Source organism: Phocoena phocoena, chromosome 3, assembly GCF_963924675.1.
Source record: "Phocoena phocoena chromosome 3, mPhoPho1.1, whole genome shotgun sequence".
In the NCBI taxonomy this organism is placed as follows: domain Eukaryota; kingdom Metazoa; phylum Chordata; class Mammalia; order Artiodactyla; family Phocoenidae; genus Phocoena; species Phocoena phocoena.
The window spans coordinates 152,869,393-152,888,335 of record NC_089221.1 but is presented as its reverse complement, the minus strand read 5'-3'; the positions used below and the strand labels follow the sequence as shown (position 1 = coordinate 152,888,335).

Below are 18,943 nucleotides of genomic sequence, written 5' to 3'. Positions count from 1 at the left end.
ACATGTGTGGGCACATGCCCGTGTGGTAGTTGTGTGCCTGAATCCAGGGGCCGCCCCCTGTTCAGCTGTGGCCCTCAGTCCCACAGGCTTGGAGCCAGGCCCCTCAGATGTGCCCCTACCCAGCAGGCACAGAAATGTTTGCATAAGGTCCAGCTCAGGCAGGAGCTCCGGGGGCCACGTCCCAAGCCCATCGTGTGCATGTATGCCCGTGTGTATGCGGTACCCTGGCTGGGGCAGGAGGAGAGGTAGCATCACACGCACATACACACACACAGATGGGCTGGGCCCAGCCCGGGCTCCAGGCACTGTCCACCCTGGGCCCCGGGCAGAGTCGGAGCAGGTGGCAGTGCCAGCCCGGCCAGGCAGGCCATGGAGGGGAAGGAGTGCGGGCAGGGTCTGAAGGGTCAGTGTTAGGGGATAGCGTCTGCCAGGAGGGGGCCTGTCCACACAGCTCTACCCCGGTGGTGGCTTCTGCCTGTCCCTGGCGGGTGCCAAAGCTGGTGAGAGTGTAGGCTTTGTGGGCCTCGCCGGCCTCAGCATTCGGCCTCTGACACTGTGAAGAGGCCAGCATCTGGCTGGCCAAGTCCGGCCACTGCTGCAGCCAGCTGGCTGAGGTTGCCGTTGGGGAAGTGCCGCGCCTCCCACAGGTTGAGGATCATGGCTGTGGGGCTGGGCTTGGAGGCAAAGAAGCTGAGATGGCTGCAGAAGGGAGGGGAGCCCGTCAGTGGCCTGGCTTCCCTCAGGCTGCTGCCTCTACCCTCCTAGACCACCCAAGGACAGGGCCTCCCCTCACTCAGCAAAGGGGATGCCCCAGCTGCTGGTGGCTGGGGCACAGGCCCCAGAGTGTGTCTTGTCCACCGCCCTCCCCCCCACCATCCTCTCCACCCAGGCTGGACTGCAGGTGGCCTTCACAGCCCCTCCCTGCCCATCTCCCACCCACCTGTCCAGGTGGAGTTTCTGGGCCAGAGTCCGCCAGTCGGCACCCCGGCTACAGGGTGGATCCAGGCTGGTAATGATCTTCTGCCGAATGAGGAAGGGGATCTTGAAGGCACTGGGGCCCACTAGGGCTGGGAGCCCCCCTTCACTCTCCAGGGCCAGCAGCTCAGCGAATCTCGTGTCCTGGAAGTGGGGAGGGGTGGAGGTAACCGCTACAACTTGCCCAGCCCAGCCCACTGCTACCTCACGCTGGGGGAATGCCTGGACAACCTCAGGGCATGGGGACAGCGTGGGCACTGTTGCTTCCCGGTGGGCCAGGGCCCTGCTCACTGGAGCATTGAGGTGCAGTGACCTGCCCACAGTCACACAGCCAGTGAGCAGAGGAGCCTTCTGACCTCATTCTCCTTCCCACCCCATCACTCTTCCCTAGGTCACCTCTGCCACCCTCTGCTGACCAGCAGAACTCTGCTGATCACTCAGAACTCACTGCTGTCCTCTCACTGCCTCTGTCCTCCACACTCAGTTCCCTCATTGCTGCCTGTCTAACTCTTACTCATCCTTCCAGGCCCAGTAAAAGTCCCTCCTCAGGGAAGTCCTCCGAGGTCCCCAGGCCAGCTCCATCTCCCCCTCCTCTCCCTGCTGCTCCCATCTCCTCCTCCCCAAGTCCAATAGCATCTGTCTGCATGTGCATCTGCACCTCCCTCCCTGGGAGACCTGGAGGGAGCTGCCAAGCGGTTTCTAGGAGGTGGGCTTGGTGGCAGGGTGGGCCCAGTGGGGGAGCACATTATGGCAGTGCTGCCCACCTTGGTGATGTTGAAGTTGATGTTGAAGCTCTGCCCGTCGCCCTCCACCTGCCATACCCACACCTTGCAGGCCAGGTCGCTGGTGCTGGGGCTGACGCGCTCCAAGGTGAAGGTACAGTGCAGGTACTGCTGTGTACCATTCCAGATGTGATAAAAGGGGATCTCCTGGGGGTGGGGGGTGACAGAGAGGTGGCATCAGGTGTGCCCAGCTCAGGTGTGCCCAGCTCCAAGCACCTTGAGCGCCCGCACCTGGTAGCTGACGAGGAGCTTGCTCTTCCACAGGGAGCTGGGCACGTCATGGATGGACAGGCGCAGGTTGTGGTAACTGTCCTTGAAGTGCAGGATGCGAGGCTCCTGGATCAGCTGTCCTCCCAGCTGCTTCTCCAGCTGCACCACCTCCTGCAATGTCCCAGGTGTCAGCCAGGCCTGGGGGCTGGGAGCGCCCCTCTCTACTGGCTCCTCCCTAGGGCCAGGGGTGGTCAGCCGTCAGAGCCGGCCTCCCTGTGGCAGGGTGGGGCTGGAAGGTACCTTGAGTGCATCGTGGGTGTCATGCAGGCAGTAGACTCGGATGTTGTACTCGAGGGAGGTGCAGGCCACAGGGGCAAACAGAAGCAGCTTGAGGCGCTTGGCCGCGGCCACGCTGAGAGCCTCTCCCACCAGTGCGAATCGGCCCAACTGCTCCGTGAAGACATAGCAGGCGCCGGCCTCCAGCTGGCAGTAGTAGAGGTGGGAGGGCGCCTCCTCGCCGAGGTGCAGCACATCCTGCAGGCAGGGCCTGGTGGGTCAGCTCGCAGCCAACCACAGCTCTGAGGAGTGGCCGGAGACTGGTTGGGGGGGTGGGGTGGGGCGTGGCTCAAGGGCCAGGCAGGAAGCCAGACACCACCCTGAGCTTGGGGTGGGGTGGGGTGGGGTGGGGGAGTGGGAAGGAGGCTTGGGGCTCACCTCCCAGCTGCCTTCGCAGGACTGCTTTTTGAGGTGCAGGCTCCAGCTCTCGGGGCTGGGCTCCCCACAGTGGTCCATGGCAAGGATGACTGGCCGGGTGAGCAGGACTCCGGGGGGCCCACAGCTAACGATGGGACTCAGCAGGGTCTGACAGCCGGCTAGGGGCAACCTCAAGTGGGGAAATATGGGTGGGAAGGGAAAGGCATCAGTGGGCCACCCTGGGACCCTGGGGTTAGGGGCTGTGGAGCTGGGTGGAGCTTAGGAGCCCCTCTTCCCCTGCCCTCCCTCGGGCCAGGCCAGACCAGGCCCAATAGTGGGGTGGGCAGGGGCGTCACGGTGACAGCAGGAAAGGACAGGACCCGCCCAGTCCCAGCAGCAGGGCCCATGCCCACACCTCACATCCTCCGGCTTGTGCAGTGTGAGGTAGATCTCGTAGATCTTTCCTCGGGGTATGGCGTCTGGGGGGATGAGGAGGCTGATGCCTGTGACAGAGCGGGGGGACAGCCGGGGCTTACCAGGGCTGCAAAGACACCAAACACCTCACTCCGCCAGTCCCTCCCTGAGCCTCCCTCTGAGGACTGACTGGCGCCAGCCTGGCCTGGGAACAGAAGTGCCACTGGGACTGCCAGGCTGGCCAACCACCCGCACAGGCATGAAGCTGAGTCAGGGAGACCCCAAGAGTGGCTGAGGGAACTCAGGTGGGAAATGCTTGCCTAGTTAGCTTGGGCACAGAAAACTCTGGAACCCCCAGGTACACTGTGCCTACCTGCCCCATCATCCACTTAAAACCTTCCCTGCCTCCAGGCTAAAGTCCAGCTCCTTGGCTGGATATTTAAGGCCCTTGGCCTGTGGGCCTAGCCTGTGCTGCGTACTTGGCTGTTCTGGAGCCACCACCCTAAGTGTGCCTCTGAGTGCTCCACCCTCCTGGCCTGCTCAAGTTCCTCCTCTCTCCCTCGGCTTGGCCACCTCTGGGTGGGCACCCCACCTCTGGTGACTTTGCTCCCTTTTGGGCAGTGGCCCCCTGCAGGTGGGGCTGGGGCCTTTAACAATCTTGCCTACTTTGGTAGCCCTCCCTAGTCTGAGTGCCATTGCACACACGTCCTGTCTGGCTGATTCGCCTTTGTCTCAGCGTCTTGCAGGGGCAGCATCAGAAAGCATCTGCTGGGGGAGAGGTGGTTCCAGGGGAGAGGCAGGGGGCAGGCCACGGTGAGGCCAGGGGCTGGGGAGTCACTCTGGGCATGGCAAGGAGCGGTCCTGCCCCACCTTCCTGCCCTTTTAGGACAGAGAGCCCCTATATCAGGAGGGGCCTCAGAGGCTCATGACAGGGAGAGGGGAAGAAAGTCTATGGCTATCCCACCAAGTCCAAAAGCATATGCGTGCTCTCCAGAGTGGGCAGCTCTGAGGTGGGGTGGCCGGAATATCACAACTTCCCAGCAACTGAAGCCCAGGAGAGAGAGGGAAGCCAGTGGTGGTGTATTTGCAGCTACTGCTCCCTTCTCTATCCTGTGCTGCCTCCTGGTACCGGCTGCCAGGGTTGGTGATATAGTCTCGGTGATCCACGTGTGAATGCTCTCTGTGGCGGGGGTACCCTCACTCAAATACTCATTCAGTGAATGCTAATGCTGAGTTCTCAGGAAGGTGGGGAAAACCATGAGCCCTGCTCTCACGAAGCATTCAGTCCGCGGGGAAACAGATAAGTGGACGGCAGCAAAGGATGCTGGGTGTTGGGGGAGAGCAGGGTGGAGCACAGCCCACCTGGCCGCTCGCCCCACCAGGGGAGTGAAGGGTACATGGTCACTGAGCGCCCACTGTGCGCCTGCCTTTTTCTAAGAGCTTGACATGGACCATCTCACCTCATCATCTTAGCAGCCACGTGAGGGGGACATGAGGCATAAAGGGACAGCTACCAGACCCGAAGGAGAAGTAGCAGTTAAGCTAGTGGATGGGGGCAGAGAGACGGCATGTACAAAGGGCAGCCCAGTGTATTTGGGCTCATGAGAGCCCACCGTGGCTGCCAAGTGCAGGAGAAATGTGCATGGGAGGAGAGGCCACTGCAGCTGGCCACAGGGGACGAGTCCTTGTGGTTTTGTCATGTGGGCTTTGAAGGGAAAAGTGGAAGCCCCAGAAAGGGACATGATCAAGTGTGGCTCTAGTGAGTAAATGCTTGGAGCTGTGACTCAGACGAGAGGTAGGTGTGGTGGCCTAGCCCAGGAGAGGCAGCAGGAAAGACAAGCAGGAGGATGCAGGAGCATTTGAATGGAGGAAGAATGATGGGATCAGTGTGTGAATGAAGCTGGTGTGAAGGTGAGGGGGGAAAATGAAGAAGGGCAGGAGGCCAAGGTGACCCCTAGTTTCTGTCTTGAGCAACTCGACTGTGCCATGCCTGAGGAAGAGAAAACTGGGAAGGAGGAGGTTCTGGGGGAGGGTGGGAGACGGTGCTGTTTTAGGCACAAGGAATCTGAGGTGCTGTGAGACATCCAGATGGAGCTGTCCAGGAGGCAGCTGGGTGTACGATTCTGTCACCCGGGAGAACTGTGGCTGGGGATGGAGGAATGGGAGTGATCTGCACAGACATGGCGATTAAAGCCATGGAGTGGGTGAGATCACTTGGGAAGAGGGCGCCAGGGTTGGGGGTGGGGGGGGGTGTGCTCTGAGGAACACCTACATTTAGGGAGCAGGCACCAGGAGCAGCTGCAGAGGAACAAGGAAGTCAGGGCCATGTGGGGTCACCTAAACCGAGGAAATAGAGAATTTCAGGGTGGGAGAGGGGAGACACACCAGAGGCTGTGGCGCTTTCCCGAAAGATGACCATCAAAAGGGTCTGTGGATTCTCTATGAAGGTGTCTCTGAGACCCTGTCCCAGGGGTTTCAGTGAGGTGGTAGGTGGAGGAGCCCCTGTCCAGGCATTTTTCCTCTGCTGTCTCTCCACTAGTTCCCCAGATCCCTGGGGCCTAGGGCCCGGCACACACAGGCTGGTTGGCTGTGTAAATGAATGGACAGTAGTCCTGTGTCCTTGGGCAACAGAGGGAGATAGCTCTGGCCTCAGCCTCAGTGCCAGCCCCACTGCCAGCCAAGACTGGATCCTCTCCAAAACTCTATCCTCTTTCCTTGCTGGGCTGGCTCAGCCCTCGGGGTGAGGCTGAGAGGCATAGGAGGAACATCAAGGCTGTCCCGGTCCCGTCCTCCTCCAGGAGGGACACATGCTAGTCTTGTCTCTTAGAGCTCCCTGGGGCACTCTAGGGTCCTTCCCACCTGTATTAGGGATCATCAGCCGGCCCCCAAGGAAGTTGAAGGTCCCATAGGCCATGTTGCTGGAGCCGCGGGGCAGGGAGCGGAAGTAATTCTGGGTGGAGAGGCGGGAGACGAAGTCCTCAGCCTCGGAAGTGGGTGAGCTGTGGTGCAGCGTGTGGCGGCCGCCACCCAGCGGGCTGAGCAGGTGCCCGTTGGTGAGCTGGAACTTGGGGCTGGGCCCATCTTGCCGGGGACACAGACTGCCCTGGTAGGTGGTCGTAGTGGTGCTGAGGTCTGGCTGGATGGTGAGCAGATGGGGATTGTCTGCAAGGATCAGACAGACTTAGAGAGTGGCACGGGGGGCAGCCCTGTCTGGGCGGCCCTTGGCATGGGGGTCCGGCACGAGTGCTGGGGACAGGGGCACCCCACCTGCTTTGCTGGGCTTGATGCTGACGGGCTGGAAGCCTGAGGTGAGAATGGATGAGTCGGCCACATCCGAGTCCAGTCCCTCCTTCTTGCGGCAGTACACAAGAATAAGGACGAGCAGCAGCAGGAGGAGGCACACGGCCACGGCTATGAGGCCCACGTAGAGCGCCACGTCCTCTGGGCCGGAAGCAGCTGTGGGAGAGAGTGCAGGCTTGGGAGGGGTAGGGTGCAGGAGGCCGGGAAGGAGAGGTCAGCGGTCTACACCCCAGGAGGATGCGGCCTCCACTTCTTGGGCATCAGCACCAGTGGAGCAGCAGACGCTGGCAGCAGGGAGCATGGAATCGGCACACATGCATTCCAGTCCTGCATCTGCCACCACCTTGCTGTGTCTCTCTGAGCAAATTGCAACCCTCATGAGCTCAATTCATGTTGAAGTTGCTGCTGATGGAGAATGGAGGAGGGGAAGAGCCACTTTCCTGGGTGGCCTGGAATCAGGCTGCTAGGCTGAACCTGCTCTTCTGGGGCCCAGGGCAGCTGAGACTGAGGGTGAGCTCCTAGGATCCCCAAAGCAGGGAATCTGCTTTCTGGGGAGGTGGGGGGGGGTCTGCCATTCTGGTTCCTGGCCAGTCCCTGGGCCAGGAGCAGGGGTGCTGGGGCTCTTCTCCTTGTCTGCCTCCCACAGGCCTGGGGCAGGGCTGAGGAGAGAGTGATTGACTGTCTGGAGGAAACTATATTGATTTTAGAAGGGCTTTGCATAATGGAAGAAATGTCCATCAGAAAGGAATTGACACAGATAATCAGGTTTTTAATTGAAAGAATGGGGGAGGGTGTGTTCTAGAGACAAAATCCAACAGAGATCTTTAATTGTTAGTTATGGCCTTGTAATTAACAGGCGTCACAAGTCTGGTGTCCCCACAGGACTTCTGTGTGCACTTGGGGGAGGGGCGGAGGTAAAACTGCAGGAGAAGACAAGAAGGGGGTCGGGAGGTGATCCCAGAGGCCGGGTGTGCACAGTAAAATCTCCAAATGTATGCATGTCTCAGGGCAGGTATGGGAGGTATTGGGGTATATGTGGGCACATGTTGGGTGTGTTAGGGATGGGGTTCCCCAAGGTCCTGAGCTTTGAATAGGGGGTGCAGCCTGTGGCAGGGGACTGATCCCTTAGCCACCACCTCCCGGGGGCAGGGCCGGGCCAATCCTGGCAAACTCAAGAGGACTCCCGGGTGGAGAGGACTCACTGTGCACGCAGAGGTCACTGGTACAATTGCGGGTGTCCAGGTCAGTGCCTCGGCACTCCTCACCTCCGTTGCGGGGTGCTGGGTCAGAGCACTCACGGCTCCGCCAGTGGGTGCAGTCGAGCCCACAGGCCGACCACTTGCTCCACGGGCTCCAGCTGCCATCCACTAGATGCGAGACAGACATGGACAGAGAAGAGATGGCGTGGTCAGCCCAGGGAGCCAGTCCAGGCCATCTGCCAGTGTGGCCCCACTGGGAGTCCGGACCTGGTGCAATGTCAGGGCTAGGGCCAAGCCTGCCAGGCTGCAAGCCCTCTGGTGTCCAGCGGGCCTGGATGATGCATGCTAATGACAAAAGGCACGATGACGCTGGGCCTGCTTGCTTCTACCCACACCGGGGGCCATCCTGGCCCTGGGGCAGTGAGGGCACTTGGTCGCACAATGACCCTCTGATCCCAGGCACAGGTGGTTCTGCAGCACCAGGCTGGGGCCTGCCCCACACTGACTGTACCTGTCCTGACTGCACCTTAGATCCTGTGACTCAGCCCCTCTGCTGAGGCTGGGCCTGGACACAGACTGAGCCCTGCCTCCGATCACACTGAAACCCATCCTGGCCTCAGACTGTGAGCCTGGCCCTGCGTGCGTGTGGGCGGGTGGGATGGAGCCATGGGGAGCAGGCTGGTGGGCACGATGGAGCCAGGGCACGGAGATGGCGTGGTGAAGAGCGATGCGGGAGGCGGCAGCCGCTGGTACCTGGGCACAGGGTGGCGCAGGCTGTTTTCTGGACATTCTGCCCCTCACAGAAGGCGCCCCCGTTGAGAGGCGCCGGGTTGGTGCAGCTCCGGCTCCTTTTCTGCCAGCCGCGCCCACAGCTGGCGCTGCAGACGGACCACTCGGTCCACGTCGACCACCCACCGTTCACTGGCCGGACAGAGAAGGACTGGGGTCAGGGAGCGGGGGCTTCCTCAGACACACTGGCCCAGGGGCCGGGGCAGGATGACAGAGGGGCTGTGAGCTGGAAACGGGCAGGCTACAGCTGTGTTGAGAGAGAGGCCCTGGAGGGGAGACCATGCTTCTGCCCATTGCCCCCAGGGCCTGGCAGCACCCGCTCCACAGCCCCTTCTCCCTGTGGGCACCAGCCCTAGCTACAACTCCCATGTTCCTCCAACCCAAACCCCAGCCTTTCACGGGGGTTACTCCCGCACCCCTCCCTCTTTCTGCTCCTGGGGGTGCCCAGGTCGCTCTACTTCCTACCCCGGGGACACAGGAGTACAGGCTGTGGTCTGCCACTTTCCTAGACTCCCATCCTGTCCACTCATCTCCTTCTGCACAATGGCCTCCTGCCCACAAGTAAGCCAAGGGATGGTCCAGCCACAGATGACCATCAACCTGCCCCCCATCTCCACCCAGATATGCCCTTGGCTCCCTGACAGCCACAGTAAGCCCTCTCCCTGTCCTTCCCAGTCAGGCCACGGTTTGGCTTGCCTGGTCCTGGCTCTGCAGGGAGCCAGCCACATGTGGTTGCCCTGAGGGCAGCCCCAGTGCCTCTCCTATGCCCGGAGCCCTTCTGCCCCACCAGCACCGGGGCCCACCGTAGACGATGACAGCAGCGGAGGCGCTGCGGCGACGAGCTACGATGTTCTTGGCCACGCAGGTGTAGTTGGCCGTGTCGGCCAGGCGGGCCTGTCGCACCACCAGGCTATGCTCCCGCGTGATGTACACATTGGGGTCCAGGGATGGGTCCACCAGGTCCTCGTTCCGGAGCCACTCCACCTGGGGGAGGGAGCCATGCCACTGTACTACCTGACTATGCTGGCCCTGCCCGGAGCGAGAGTGGCCCCTGGGGTGGGGGATCAGCCTGCAGGGGTGGGCAGGCGGGACTTGAGACCTGGGAGCACTGCCCACCTGTGGAGTGGCACTGGAGCCCTGCTCACCTCAGCTGGGGGGATGCCCTCTGGCGGGCGGCAGGGCAGCACGATGCCCTGCTCCAGGGACACCTCCTTGGCCAGCGGCTCCTGCTCAAAGTTCTTGCGCAAATCTGGGGGAAGAACAAGAGTGTCCTCCAGGCTGAGTGCCTCACGCCAGGTCAGCCTGGCTGACCCTGTCCCCTGGTCCTGCAGGGGCCATGGCACATGCCAGAAGGAAGTGTCAAGTGCCCAGGGGGACATGGGGGTGGCTGGGCAGCGTCCATAGGCACTCCCTCCACCCATCAAGGCAGGATCTGAGGATTTCTGATGAGACCTCCTCCCCCAGTGACACCCTAGGGCCACCTCCGCCCTGGACTCACAGGCAATGCGGATGTAGGCCTTCTGACTCTTGGTGGTGCCCGAGGAGCTCCACGCCACGCACTGGCACCAGTACTCCTCCAGCCCAAACACCTTCTCCACCTGCTGCCTCGAGACATTGATGCGGACCTCCATGGCAGGCAGTCCTGAGGGTGGAGGGGTGGGTAGCAAGGGCCGGGGCCATGCCTAGCCCCCAGGCCTCTCTGTCCAGTCCCCTGCCGGGCCCCTGCACCACCATAGTCCTCCCTCTGCTCAGCAGGAAAGCGGATGGACTGGGGGTGGGGGGCAATGCTCTGCCTGGAGGGAACACTGGGGGGGCTCAGTGGGAGTCCCTTTATATCACCTGAAGGTCAAGAGTGGGTGCTTAGCACTTCCATTCATTATACTTTGCTACCCAAGGCCTGGCTCCCTGGAGTCACTTACAAAAATATCACTACAGGAGCTTCCTGTTGTTTCAGAGACAAGGGCACAGAGGAGCTTTGGGCAGCAGGGGCTGGCAGAGGAGGTGGGGCAGATAGGCTAGCCCTGGGACCTTTGTGGGTTAAAAAAGAGGGTAAGGAGCGATCTGGCTCACCTCCTGGGGTTAGTAGGTACATCCTGGTGAGCGATAATATAATAACAGCTATTAACAAGATAATTACAGTGATTATGTTGTATGATAATAGACCCCTGGGGCTTAGTAAGGGTTTCCCATGTGCTGGCTTATCTTTTTCAATCTGCTCTCCTGGAGGTATTGCTCCCACTCCACGGATGAGGAAACAGAGGCTCAGAGAGGCAGTGACTTGCCATAGGCGTCCAGGGCTGTCTGCCGTCTGAATCCAGAGTATGTTCAGAGTGCTCAGAATCCCAGGCGTGCGAGGGGTTCACCGGAGGAGGGTGCTGGGGGTGCCCATCCCACAGGGAGAAATGTTGGCGAGGGGGAGGGGGCAGCTCATAGAGGGGAAGCTGGCCTGTGATGGGTGGCCGGGACCCTCTCTACCCTGAATGGACTGGGCTGGAGGAAACACCTCTCAAGGATGGACACAGTCCCCCCATGTCTGCCACACCCAGAACCAGGTGTGGGGCATCTGGGGAGGGTCCAGATTTCTGAGGACCCAGGAGGGGGAATACCAGTCCTCCTCCAGGCCCCTGGCCCTCAGACAAAACAGTGTCCCCAGGAGTAAGAAAAGACTGTTTCCAATTTTTCCTCCTCCTGACCCCAATTTCCCTTGGGTCATTGGCTTATCAGAAAGAGGGAGAGAGGCTGGTGTTTCCATTGTTAACAGAGAAATTCAATTAGGGCTGCATTGCAGGAGGAGCCGCCGCCAGGCTGAGCAGGCAAGCCAGGAGGCTGTTTTCTGTCTTAATTTCTCTAACGTGTCTTTCCCTGACCCCTGCCCAGACCCCTCCTCATGAGTCTCTCCGGCTCCCACACTGGGCTCCCAGATTTTCCTATCCCTCACCCCTGCCCTCCCCGTGAGTTCTCGCAGGATTTGGGTGGTGTGTATCACCTCTGGCTGAGGTCACAATCACTGGGCTAGATCCCTCCATTCTGGGCACTGCCTACCCCATCCTCTAAGGCACTGGATGTGTGCATTCTAGCGGTGTGGGATGAGGGCTGAGAAGCGAGAAAGGGTCCCTTACAGGGTCTGTGCATAGGAGAGGGGCCCTGGGCACCAGCCAGCTGTCAAGCACACAGATTCTTGGAGCATCTGAGAAGGAGCTGTGCACATACTCGGGGGTAGAGACAGGGTCCTCCCTCTCAGCCTTTGGGGTTAGTGGTGGGAGACCTCCAGAACATTCTGAACTGGATACTTTTCCTCTCTTGGGTGGACAGGTCTATGGATGGACTGCTCTGTCCCCCATGGTGGTGGGGGGAGCTCATGCACCACCCAGGCAGCTCAGCTCAGGGAGAACAGCACTAAATTTAAGTGCTCCTGGGACCTCCTTGGTGGTCCAGTGGTTAAGAATCTGCCTTCTAATGCAGGGGATGCGGGTTCCATCCTTGGTTGGGGAACTAAGATCCCACATGTCTCGGGGCAACTAAGCCTGTGCGCCGCAACTACTGAGCCTGTGCGCTGCAACGAAAGATTCCCGAGTGCCTCTACGAAGATCCTGAGTGCTGCAACTATTTGGCTGCAACAGCCAAGTAAATAAATAAATATTAGAAAAAAATCTTAAAAAAAAAAATTTAAGTGCTCCTATTTCTTTTTCCCTGTCTCCTCCACACTTCTGTCCTGCCATCTCATCTCCTTCTTGCTGCCACGAATAAGGGCCAGGTTTGTCCATGAGGTCTAGATCCAGGCAGTGCCCTTGAGCCCCACAGGCTCTGGGAGGTGGGGAGACCCAGAGCCTGCCCTTCTGGTCCTTGAAATGAGGGGCCGTGCCCTCCCTGCTGCACGTCAATGAGCAGCCTGGCTCCTGGGAGCAGTTTCTGGGCACGGCTGTGTCCGCACCTGCCTGGTAAATGTGAGCAGATGCTAGCCTTGGGGAGGGATGGGAGGATGTAGGGGTCCCTGCTGCCCCAGGCCTAGGAGCGTGTCGGGTGTGTGCTGGCGTGTGAGTGCCGTGGGCGTGTGGGGAGGCCCTGGTGTGGGCATGCTGAGGGTTTCTGGGAGGTGGAGGGGTGGGGGTAGGGGGCTCTGAGGGCAAGTGAGGGCTTAGGGTACCTTCTTACCAAACTGCTTCTAATAACCAGTCAGTTTGTTTAATACATGATAAATCACACTCCCAGACCAGACTCCAATGCTTGGTTTTGCAAATTTCCAGCTTTTACACTATCAGTGGGTTTGGGTTCAAGAGATTTCAGGCTTTGGTCCCCTCCCCCTGGCCTTCTGGATGGGGAATGGGGGCGAGCAAGGGGGAGATCAGGTGCTCTCTCCTGGGGTGTCCACCCTGCCATCCCCACCCCCATGCAGAAATGGGTGGGGCTTCAGATTTGAGCTGACCTCTGACCCCATCATACCTGCCTGACCACAGAGCATTCCTGGCTCAGGGTCTTGGGTCTGTGTGTAGCATGGTGGTGCCGCCCATGGCCTGGGCAACTGTTTGTGGGTAAGCAAGAAGCCTATCTCTTTGCCTCAAAGCACTCAATGGCTTTGGGTTGAGAAGTCAATAAGATCAATGAAAATTCAGATTTGCAGGCCATGGGAGGCCTGAGGTTGGATGCTCAGAGCAGGAGGGGGCCCTGGTGGCTATGGGGACTTGTCCCTGTGAGCTCTGCTCTCTGCCTGGCTTTGAAGGGAGCAAGGCCAGGAGAGCCTGTTGGGGAATGTGGGCTGAGGGCTGGCCTGGCCTGTGACTGCTATGTAGGCAAGAGCCTGGGTCTCAGCCAAGCCATGGATTCCGGACCTCGTGATGGCAGGAGACAAGGAGAGGTATATGTGGGAAGCCAGGAAAGGGAGGTGTGAGCAGTTTGGGGCTGGCCTGGCACCTTCCAAGAGGTTCCAGGACAGGCTCTCAAGGCTGTGGGGAGACAGGTCTCTGGCTGTGGCTTGCTCTTCCTCACCTGTCCTTTCCTTGGGGGACCTACCTCAGCAGCAGGAGGACTCATAATGCTGCAGAGTGGTGCTGGGCCCTAGGCATGGGGTAGGGAGAGAGGAAAGACCTGGGGCTGGGCTCCACCTGGGTGTGAGAGATCTCACAGCTTCCCCGACCAAGGGGGGGCCATCCTCATCCCCATTTTACAGAGGAGGAAACTGAGGCCCAGGGAGGGAAGGGGGTCTTGCCGCAGAGGGCACCAACCCCATGCATTCCCCTCCTGAGAGTGGGAGGCAGAGCTGGATCACCTGCACCAAGAGCCTTGTGGGCTAAATTCTTAGCACCTCACCGAGGCCTGGCACAGAGCAGGTGCTCAGTTAAGACCTGAGGACTGCAAGGAGGACGCTGCCAGCAGCAGGTGTGTGTAAGGCCAGGACAATGCAGGGCTCAAGGACCTGGGCAAGAATCACTCACTAGGGGGCTGACACTTGGGGGGAAGAAGACCAGCACCTGGTGACCCTGGCAGGGGAGGATGGGGTGTGACTTCTGTGGACCAGAATGCCTGGTTGGAGCCCTGGATGAGTCAGGGCCATCTGTGATAGGACAGGCTGGCTCTGAGATCTAAATCACACGCTGATGAAACTCAGGGCTTGTCTGCTCACATCTGGGTTCTTGTGAGAGCTTCCGAGTTCACCAGGGCAGGGCCCCCTCCTCCAGTCTCCCTCTGCCTGGCACCAGCTTCCCACAGTGCAAGTGTGGCTGCAGCTTCCTCGTCTTGCCGACCACCCCCCCGACCCCCACTTCTGCCGCTCCAAACCTGGGCCTCTGGCCAGCCTCCCATTCCCTGCATTTGTCCTTTGGCCTGATAAACAGTCATTCCAGCTGGTTTTAAGACTGAGGTTGGATGTTATCACCCCACCCCACCCCCACTCCGGGAATCCTTCCTGGGCTGCCCAGTCCCTCCCACCAGGAGCATGGGCCACCCCTCTGGGCCTGTGGTCCCCTGCCTGCCCTTGGCATCAGTGTGAGCTGTTCTGGGTGCCACCTGCTTGCCCCTGTGACTCAGGCCTCACTCAAGTGGCCATACTGGGCACAGGGTCTGTGGGCTGTATGTCTCAGGCTGGCTGAGCCTCAGTGGGAAGGGGCTCAGGACTTAACCTGAGGGCTCATCATGTGTGTGGGCTCCACAAAGCATCAAGGCGAAGGGGTAAGAAATGAGCTTAACTGGGGTCCAGTTAGCGAGGAGGAGAGGCTGTTAGCTCTGCCGGGCCTGCTCTCGGGGAGCGTGGGAACCCAAACAATGGCTCTCTGCCCCCATCCCCACTGCCTACTGCCTAAGGCCAGGGCTGGAGGTGGGGAATGAGGTGTCCCACAGAAGGGGCACTTCTTGGGTCTGCCTCTCCTGTCAGCCCCCCACACTGGCTCCGAGTGTCACCCATAGCTCTGGTCATGTCACTCGGTAGCTTGAAATCCCACAGGACTGTGACCTCACTCCAGAGCCGGACGGGTGAGGCTCCTGGATGGCACCACTGCCCGCTGCACACACTCCACACCCTCCCTGCTAAGCCTCGACCCGCACGCCGGCCCATCTGCCTCCAGGGTTTTGCTTGTGCTGTGTCCCTTTCTGGGGGTGCCTGGGACGCCCTTCTCCTCTTCTCGCCCTGACCAGGTTTACATATCACCTTCCCCGAGGAGCCTCCCTGGGCAGCCACAGATCCCAGAACTCAATGAGAGGTCGCTGTGCTGCCCCCATCTCCGTGGGGCTGTGTCAACGGCTCAAGGGTGGGTGCTCAGGGAACGTGCCAACGAACGGACCAACGAATGAACCAACAGATGCACAAAGAAAACAAGCACGGAATGTGAGGTCCGTGATCTCTTCCATCATCTGGGATCCACTCTTTTCAAACCTTTCTCTGCTGGCACCACTTGCCAGGCTGCCTCTGGGTCTGCCTGGGCTCAGATGCAGTGGCAGGGTCCCGCCCCCCCCCCCCCCCGCAACCCACAGAGCTCCCTGGGGCATTTTGGGGGGCTTCCCTTTTACTCACTCCCCCACCAAGTGATGAAGTCTTGTGAGGGTGGGCCTCCCGGGGAAGGCCTTGGTGTGTACACAGTGGGTCCCAGGTGTGGGAGTCCTGCCTCTCCTGGGGACCTGGGGTGGTGCACACAGAGTGGTTAGTTTCACCCTGGCCTCGGCTCACAGGCATGCAGCAGGGGCAATGGCAGGCCCCTCTGTGGGCCTCCATTGCCTCTGAGTCTGAGACTCGGTCCCCCTTCGAGTGACCCCGCCTGGCACCCCAGCCTGGTCTCACCGCTGCTCCCATCCATGCTGCGCTCGATCACGTGGTCCACCTGGCGCACCCACTCCCCGTTGCACTTGAAGAAGATTTGCGTGGCGGGCATGGCCTTGCACACCAGCAGTACCGGCTTGTTCTTGACGATGTACACGTCCTCAGGCTCCACCAGGAAGTGGGGAAGCAGGTCTGGGTTAGAGCCGGGCACCGGGTTGGCCACTGTGGCACTCTGCTGGGCCCCTGCAGCAGAAGCAAAGGGGGCAGGTGAGCTGGGGCCTCTGCTGGACTTGCGGGGCCCTCCCGGGGCTACCTGCCTGTTCAGGGGCTGGGACCGAGCCAAGAGGAGGCAGCCAGTGGGGCCAGGCTCTGCCACTTCCAGCCCAGCAGGCTGGGCTGCTGAATGCCTCCCTTAAACTTCAGTGTCCCCTTTCATAAAATAGGGGAAGAAGCAGCCCCCTGTGGAGACAAATACGGAAGTGCCAGCACACAGCAGTGGTCAGGGCTCATTACCACGCTGGTAGAAGTTTAGGGATCTGGTGAGGCAGCCCACTGCCCTGGAAGGCCCCGGGGGTGGGGGTGGGGGGTGTGGGTGGAGCAGAGGGGTGGGGAGTGGTGGTGGGGGGGTTGGGGGGAGAGAGGGAGGGAGGGAGAGGGCCCTGGGCAGCCTGGGGCTAGGGAGGGCAGGAGTGCCCTGGCTGCCTCGGGGGCTGCTTCCGGGTTGCTCCCCATTCCTGGCCCCTGCATGTAGTAGGTGCTGAGAAAATACCAAGTGAATGAAGGAGGAGAGGAGGCTGTGATGAGTGCAGATGTGAGGGGTGTTGGTGGCAGGGCTACAGGAGAGGCCCCCAGGAGGGGTGACTTGGGGTGAGCCTGGGCTGCTGGGTGGGTCCCGGGGAGGGTGGGAGCCAGGAGGGTGTGTCTGGGAGCCTCAGGGGCCCGGCCCATGTCCCACCCTTCAAGGAGACCAGAATATGGGTTTCCTCCTAATTTTAACTGCAAACCACAGCCATCCCACAAGTCATTTGTTGCTAATTACACAGGTAATTGGCTCTGAGGTTTTCTTTGGTGGAGGTAACCCCCCAGAGCAGTCTGACCGTCTGCTCCACCGGCAGGACCCTTGAGAGGGTGGGGAGGGGCGGGGTGGGGGGGGGGGAGTGGGAGGATGGAGAGTTGGGGCACCCTCAGCCTCCACACCCACCAAACAGGCCCCTGACGGCCTGGCCTCTCTCAGGGCTGCAGTGATTTCCCCCAACACACACTCACAGGCAACAGGGGGCTCTGGACATAAAGAGGGAAAAGCTTGGGCTTCAGAGACCCATCTGCTCCCTGCTAGTGGTGACCTTAGGCAGGTTACCCATTTTGTTGTCTATGACATCTATGGAGGTCCTGTCTGCCCCATGGGGGAGTCTGGAGGTGCCTCACGCAGTCGGCCTCCTGGCTCCACTACCTCCTTATGGGCAGCCCAAAACCCATGGAGGGCTTCTAACAGGGAGGCCTGGCTCCTCGGGCCCAGGGGGGCATCCACGCTGCCCCTTCTCTCTTGCTTGCACAGGGACCCTCTCTTTCCAATGTGGGAGTCTGCCCTCTCCACCCCAAGACTGTGATTTTGGGGAGGGGATCTGTGCCTGGTCCTGTAGGCACCGGGTGGGTGAGCTGGGAATGTCTGCAGAGGCTGAGAAACCTGGTGTGACTTCAGTTAACCCCTGCTTGTTTCCTTGCCTGCAAAATGGGGGATGGTACCCAATTCTTAGGGCTCTCATGAGGATGAGGTGAAAAAAGGCACAGTGCTCGGAAAATGTTGGCTGCTATCCATACCCAGTGCTTTTGCACTGACAACGCTCCTTCAGTAACTCTCCTAGCAATCTCTTCAGGGGTGGGGACTGAGGAGGAAACTGAGGCACAGAGCCAGCAGGTGTCTTGCCCTCCGTGTCTGCAGCAGTGGGCTCATCCACCCCTCCTCCCCCCGCCCTGGCCTCTCCCCAGCCTCTCTCCCCGCTACCCCCGACACTTTCTGCTGCTCCGTAAGGAAGGCTAAGCTGCCAGGGAACCACACTTGCAGTTGGGAAGACAAGCTCCCCTTGTCCCGCCCTGCCCCATCCTGAACCACTTCCATGGGGCTCTGCCAGTCCTTGGGTCTCTGTTTTAGGCTGAGGAAGGTGGGGATGCAGGCAGAGGGGAGGAGCCATCTAGTCATCTTACAGATGTGGAATCTGAGGCCTGAGGGAGAAGTCACTTCCCCAGCCCTGCAGCTCCAGCCCTGGACTCTGGGGGGGCCCACATCCTGACCCTTTTTTATGACATTCACTTGTCACTCAGCCGCCCTGACCCAGGCAGCGGGCTCAGCCGGGGCAAGGCTGAGCTGGGCTCAGACCTCCCAAGGTCTGGAGAAGGGTGGGCTCCCAAGTGTGGGCCTGGTAGGTCCAGGAGCCTCTCTAGATACTTCCTGGGGAAGCCACGGCATCTTTGCAGACCCCAGGGCTGCACAGAGGAGGGCTAAGCTTGACCCCTGAGCAGGGCCCACAGGGGGCTGGGGGCAGGCATCACAGGCTCCAGAAGGGCATGCGAGACCTCAGTGTCAGCCTCCAGGCCTGCCCACGCCTCGCCTCACAGAGGCTCAGTGTGATGGCCTGTGTCTGATTACCGGCTGGGAGCTGGGTAGGCAGGGGTCCCAGCTGGGGGTATGGGCAGGGAGAGGGCACATGGACACCTCCCCCCCCGACTTCCCTATCGATCACCGCGCCAAGCACTGCTCGTGTCAGCCGCCCGCTGAACCCAGCACAATCCCTCATGTCTGCATTTAACTGCTAATGAAAAATAAATGTACTGTGACCAATAAGGGACATAGCTCACTTCTCCTGGGCCTCCGCCACGCCACGCTGGCATGGTCTCCCCTCCCCATCCCCCTGGGGGTCATTTATTGGGTGGACCCAGGGGCCCCCTCCAGGCTGCAGTCATGACCGCTGGCAAGGACACTCTAAGGCCATGGGTGGGGGTAAATTCAGCCCCTCTTGGGGCTGCTGGAAGCTTGCTGGGTGGCCAGAGCTGGCTTCCCCTCCCCCTGGCCCCTTCGCCCACTACATGACCTCCACCCTTGTGGTCGGCACCTGCAATCTGCCCACCCCCCTCACCATCCCAGTTAGGTCTCTCACTGGGACTAAAGCACAGTGAGAGCCTTGGGTCTCTCCCTCTCCACGTCGCAGGCCACTGGCATGAGCTATCTTTCCCTTTGACGTGAAACCCTGTACTTGTCTATCGGAGAAAACAGCAAGCAGTGCATGCTCAGTGTCAAATGATATATGATGTTTTCAAAAGGGCACGGACTCTAGTTCACTGCA

General features: G+C 60.3%; 1 protein-coding gene across 1 annotated transcript in view; it reads right to left on the bottom strand.

Moving 5' to 3' along the window:
- Positions 1-533: 533 nt before the first annotated feature.
- Positions 534-18,943, bottom strand: part of UNC5A (unc-5 netrin receptor A) — a 61,692-nt gene continuing 43,282 nt past the window's right edge. The window contains exons 2-15 of the mRNA XM_065874086.1: positions 15,627-15,848; positions 9,861-10,004; positions 9,508-9,611; positions 9,166-9,346; positions 7,577-7,741; positions 6,342-6,530; positions 5,934-6,236; positions 3,076-3,163; positions 2,682-2,850; positions 2,268-2,501; positions 1,989-2,138; positions 1,740-1,904; positions 941-1,119; positions 534-699 (exon numbers count right to left, since the gene is read on the bottom strand). Coding sequence (XP_065730158.1) covers positions 534-699; positions 941-1,119; positions 1,740-1,904; positions 1,989-2,138; positions 2,268-2,501; positions 2,682-2,850; positions 3,076-3,163; positions 5,934-6,236; positions 6,342-6,530; positions 7,577-7,741; positions 9,166-9,346; positions 9,508-9,611; positions 9,861-10,004; positions 15,627-15,848 — 2,459 coding nt within the window. The remainder of the gene's footprint in view (positions 700-940; positions 1,120-1,739; positions 1,905-1,988; positions 2,139-2,267; positions 2,502-2,681; positions 2,851-3,075; positions 3,164-5,933; positions 6,237-6,341; positions 6,531-7,576; positions 7,742-9,165; positions 9,347-9,507; positions 9,612-9,860; positions 10,005-15,626; positions 15,849-18,943) is intronic.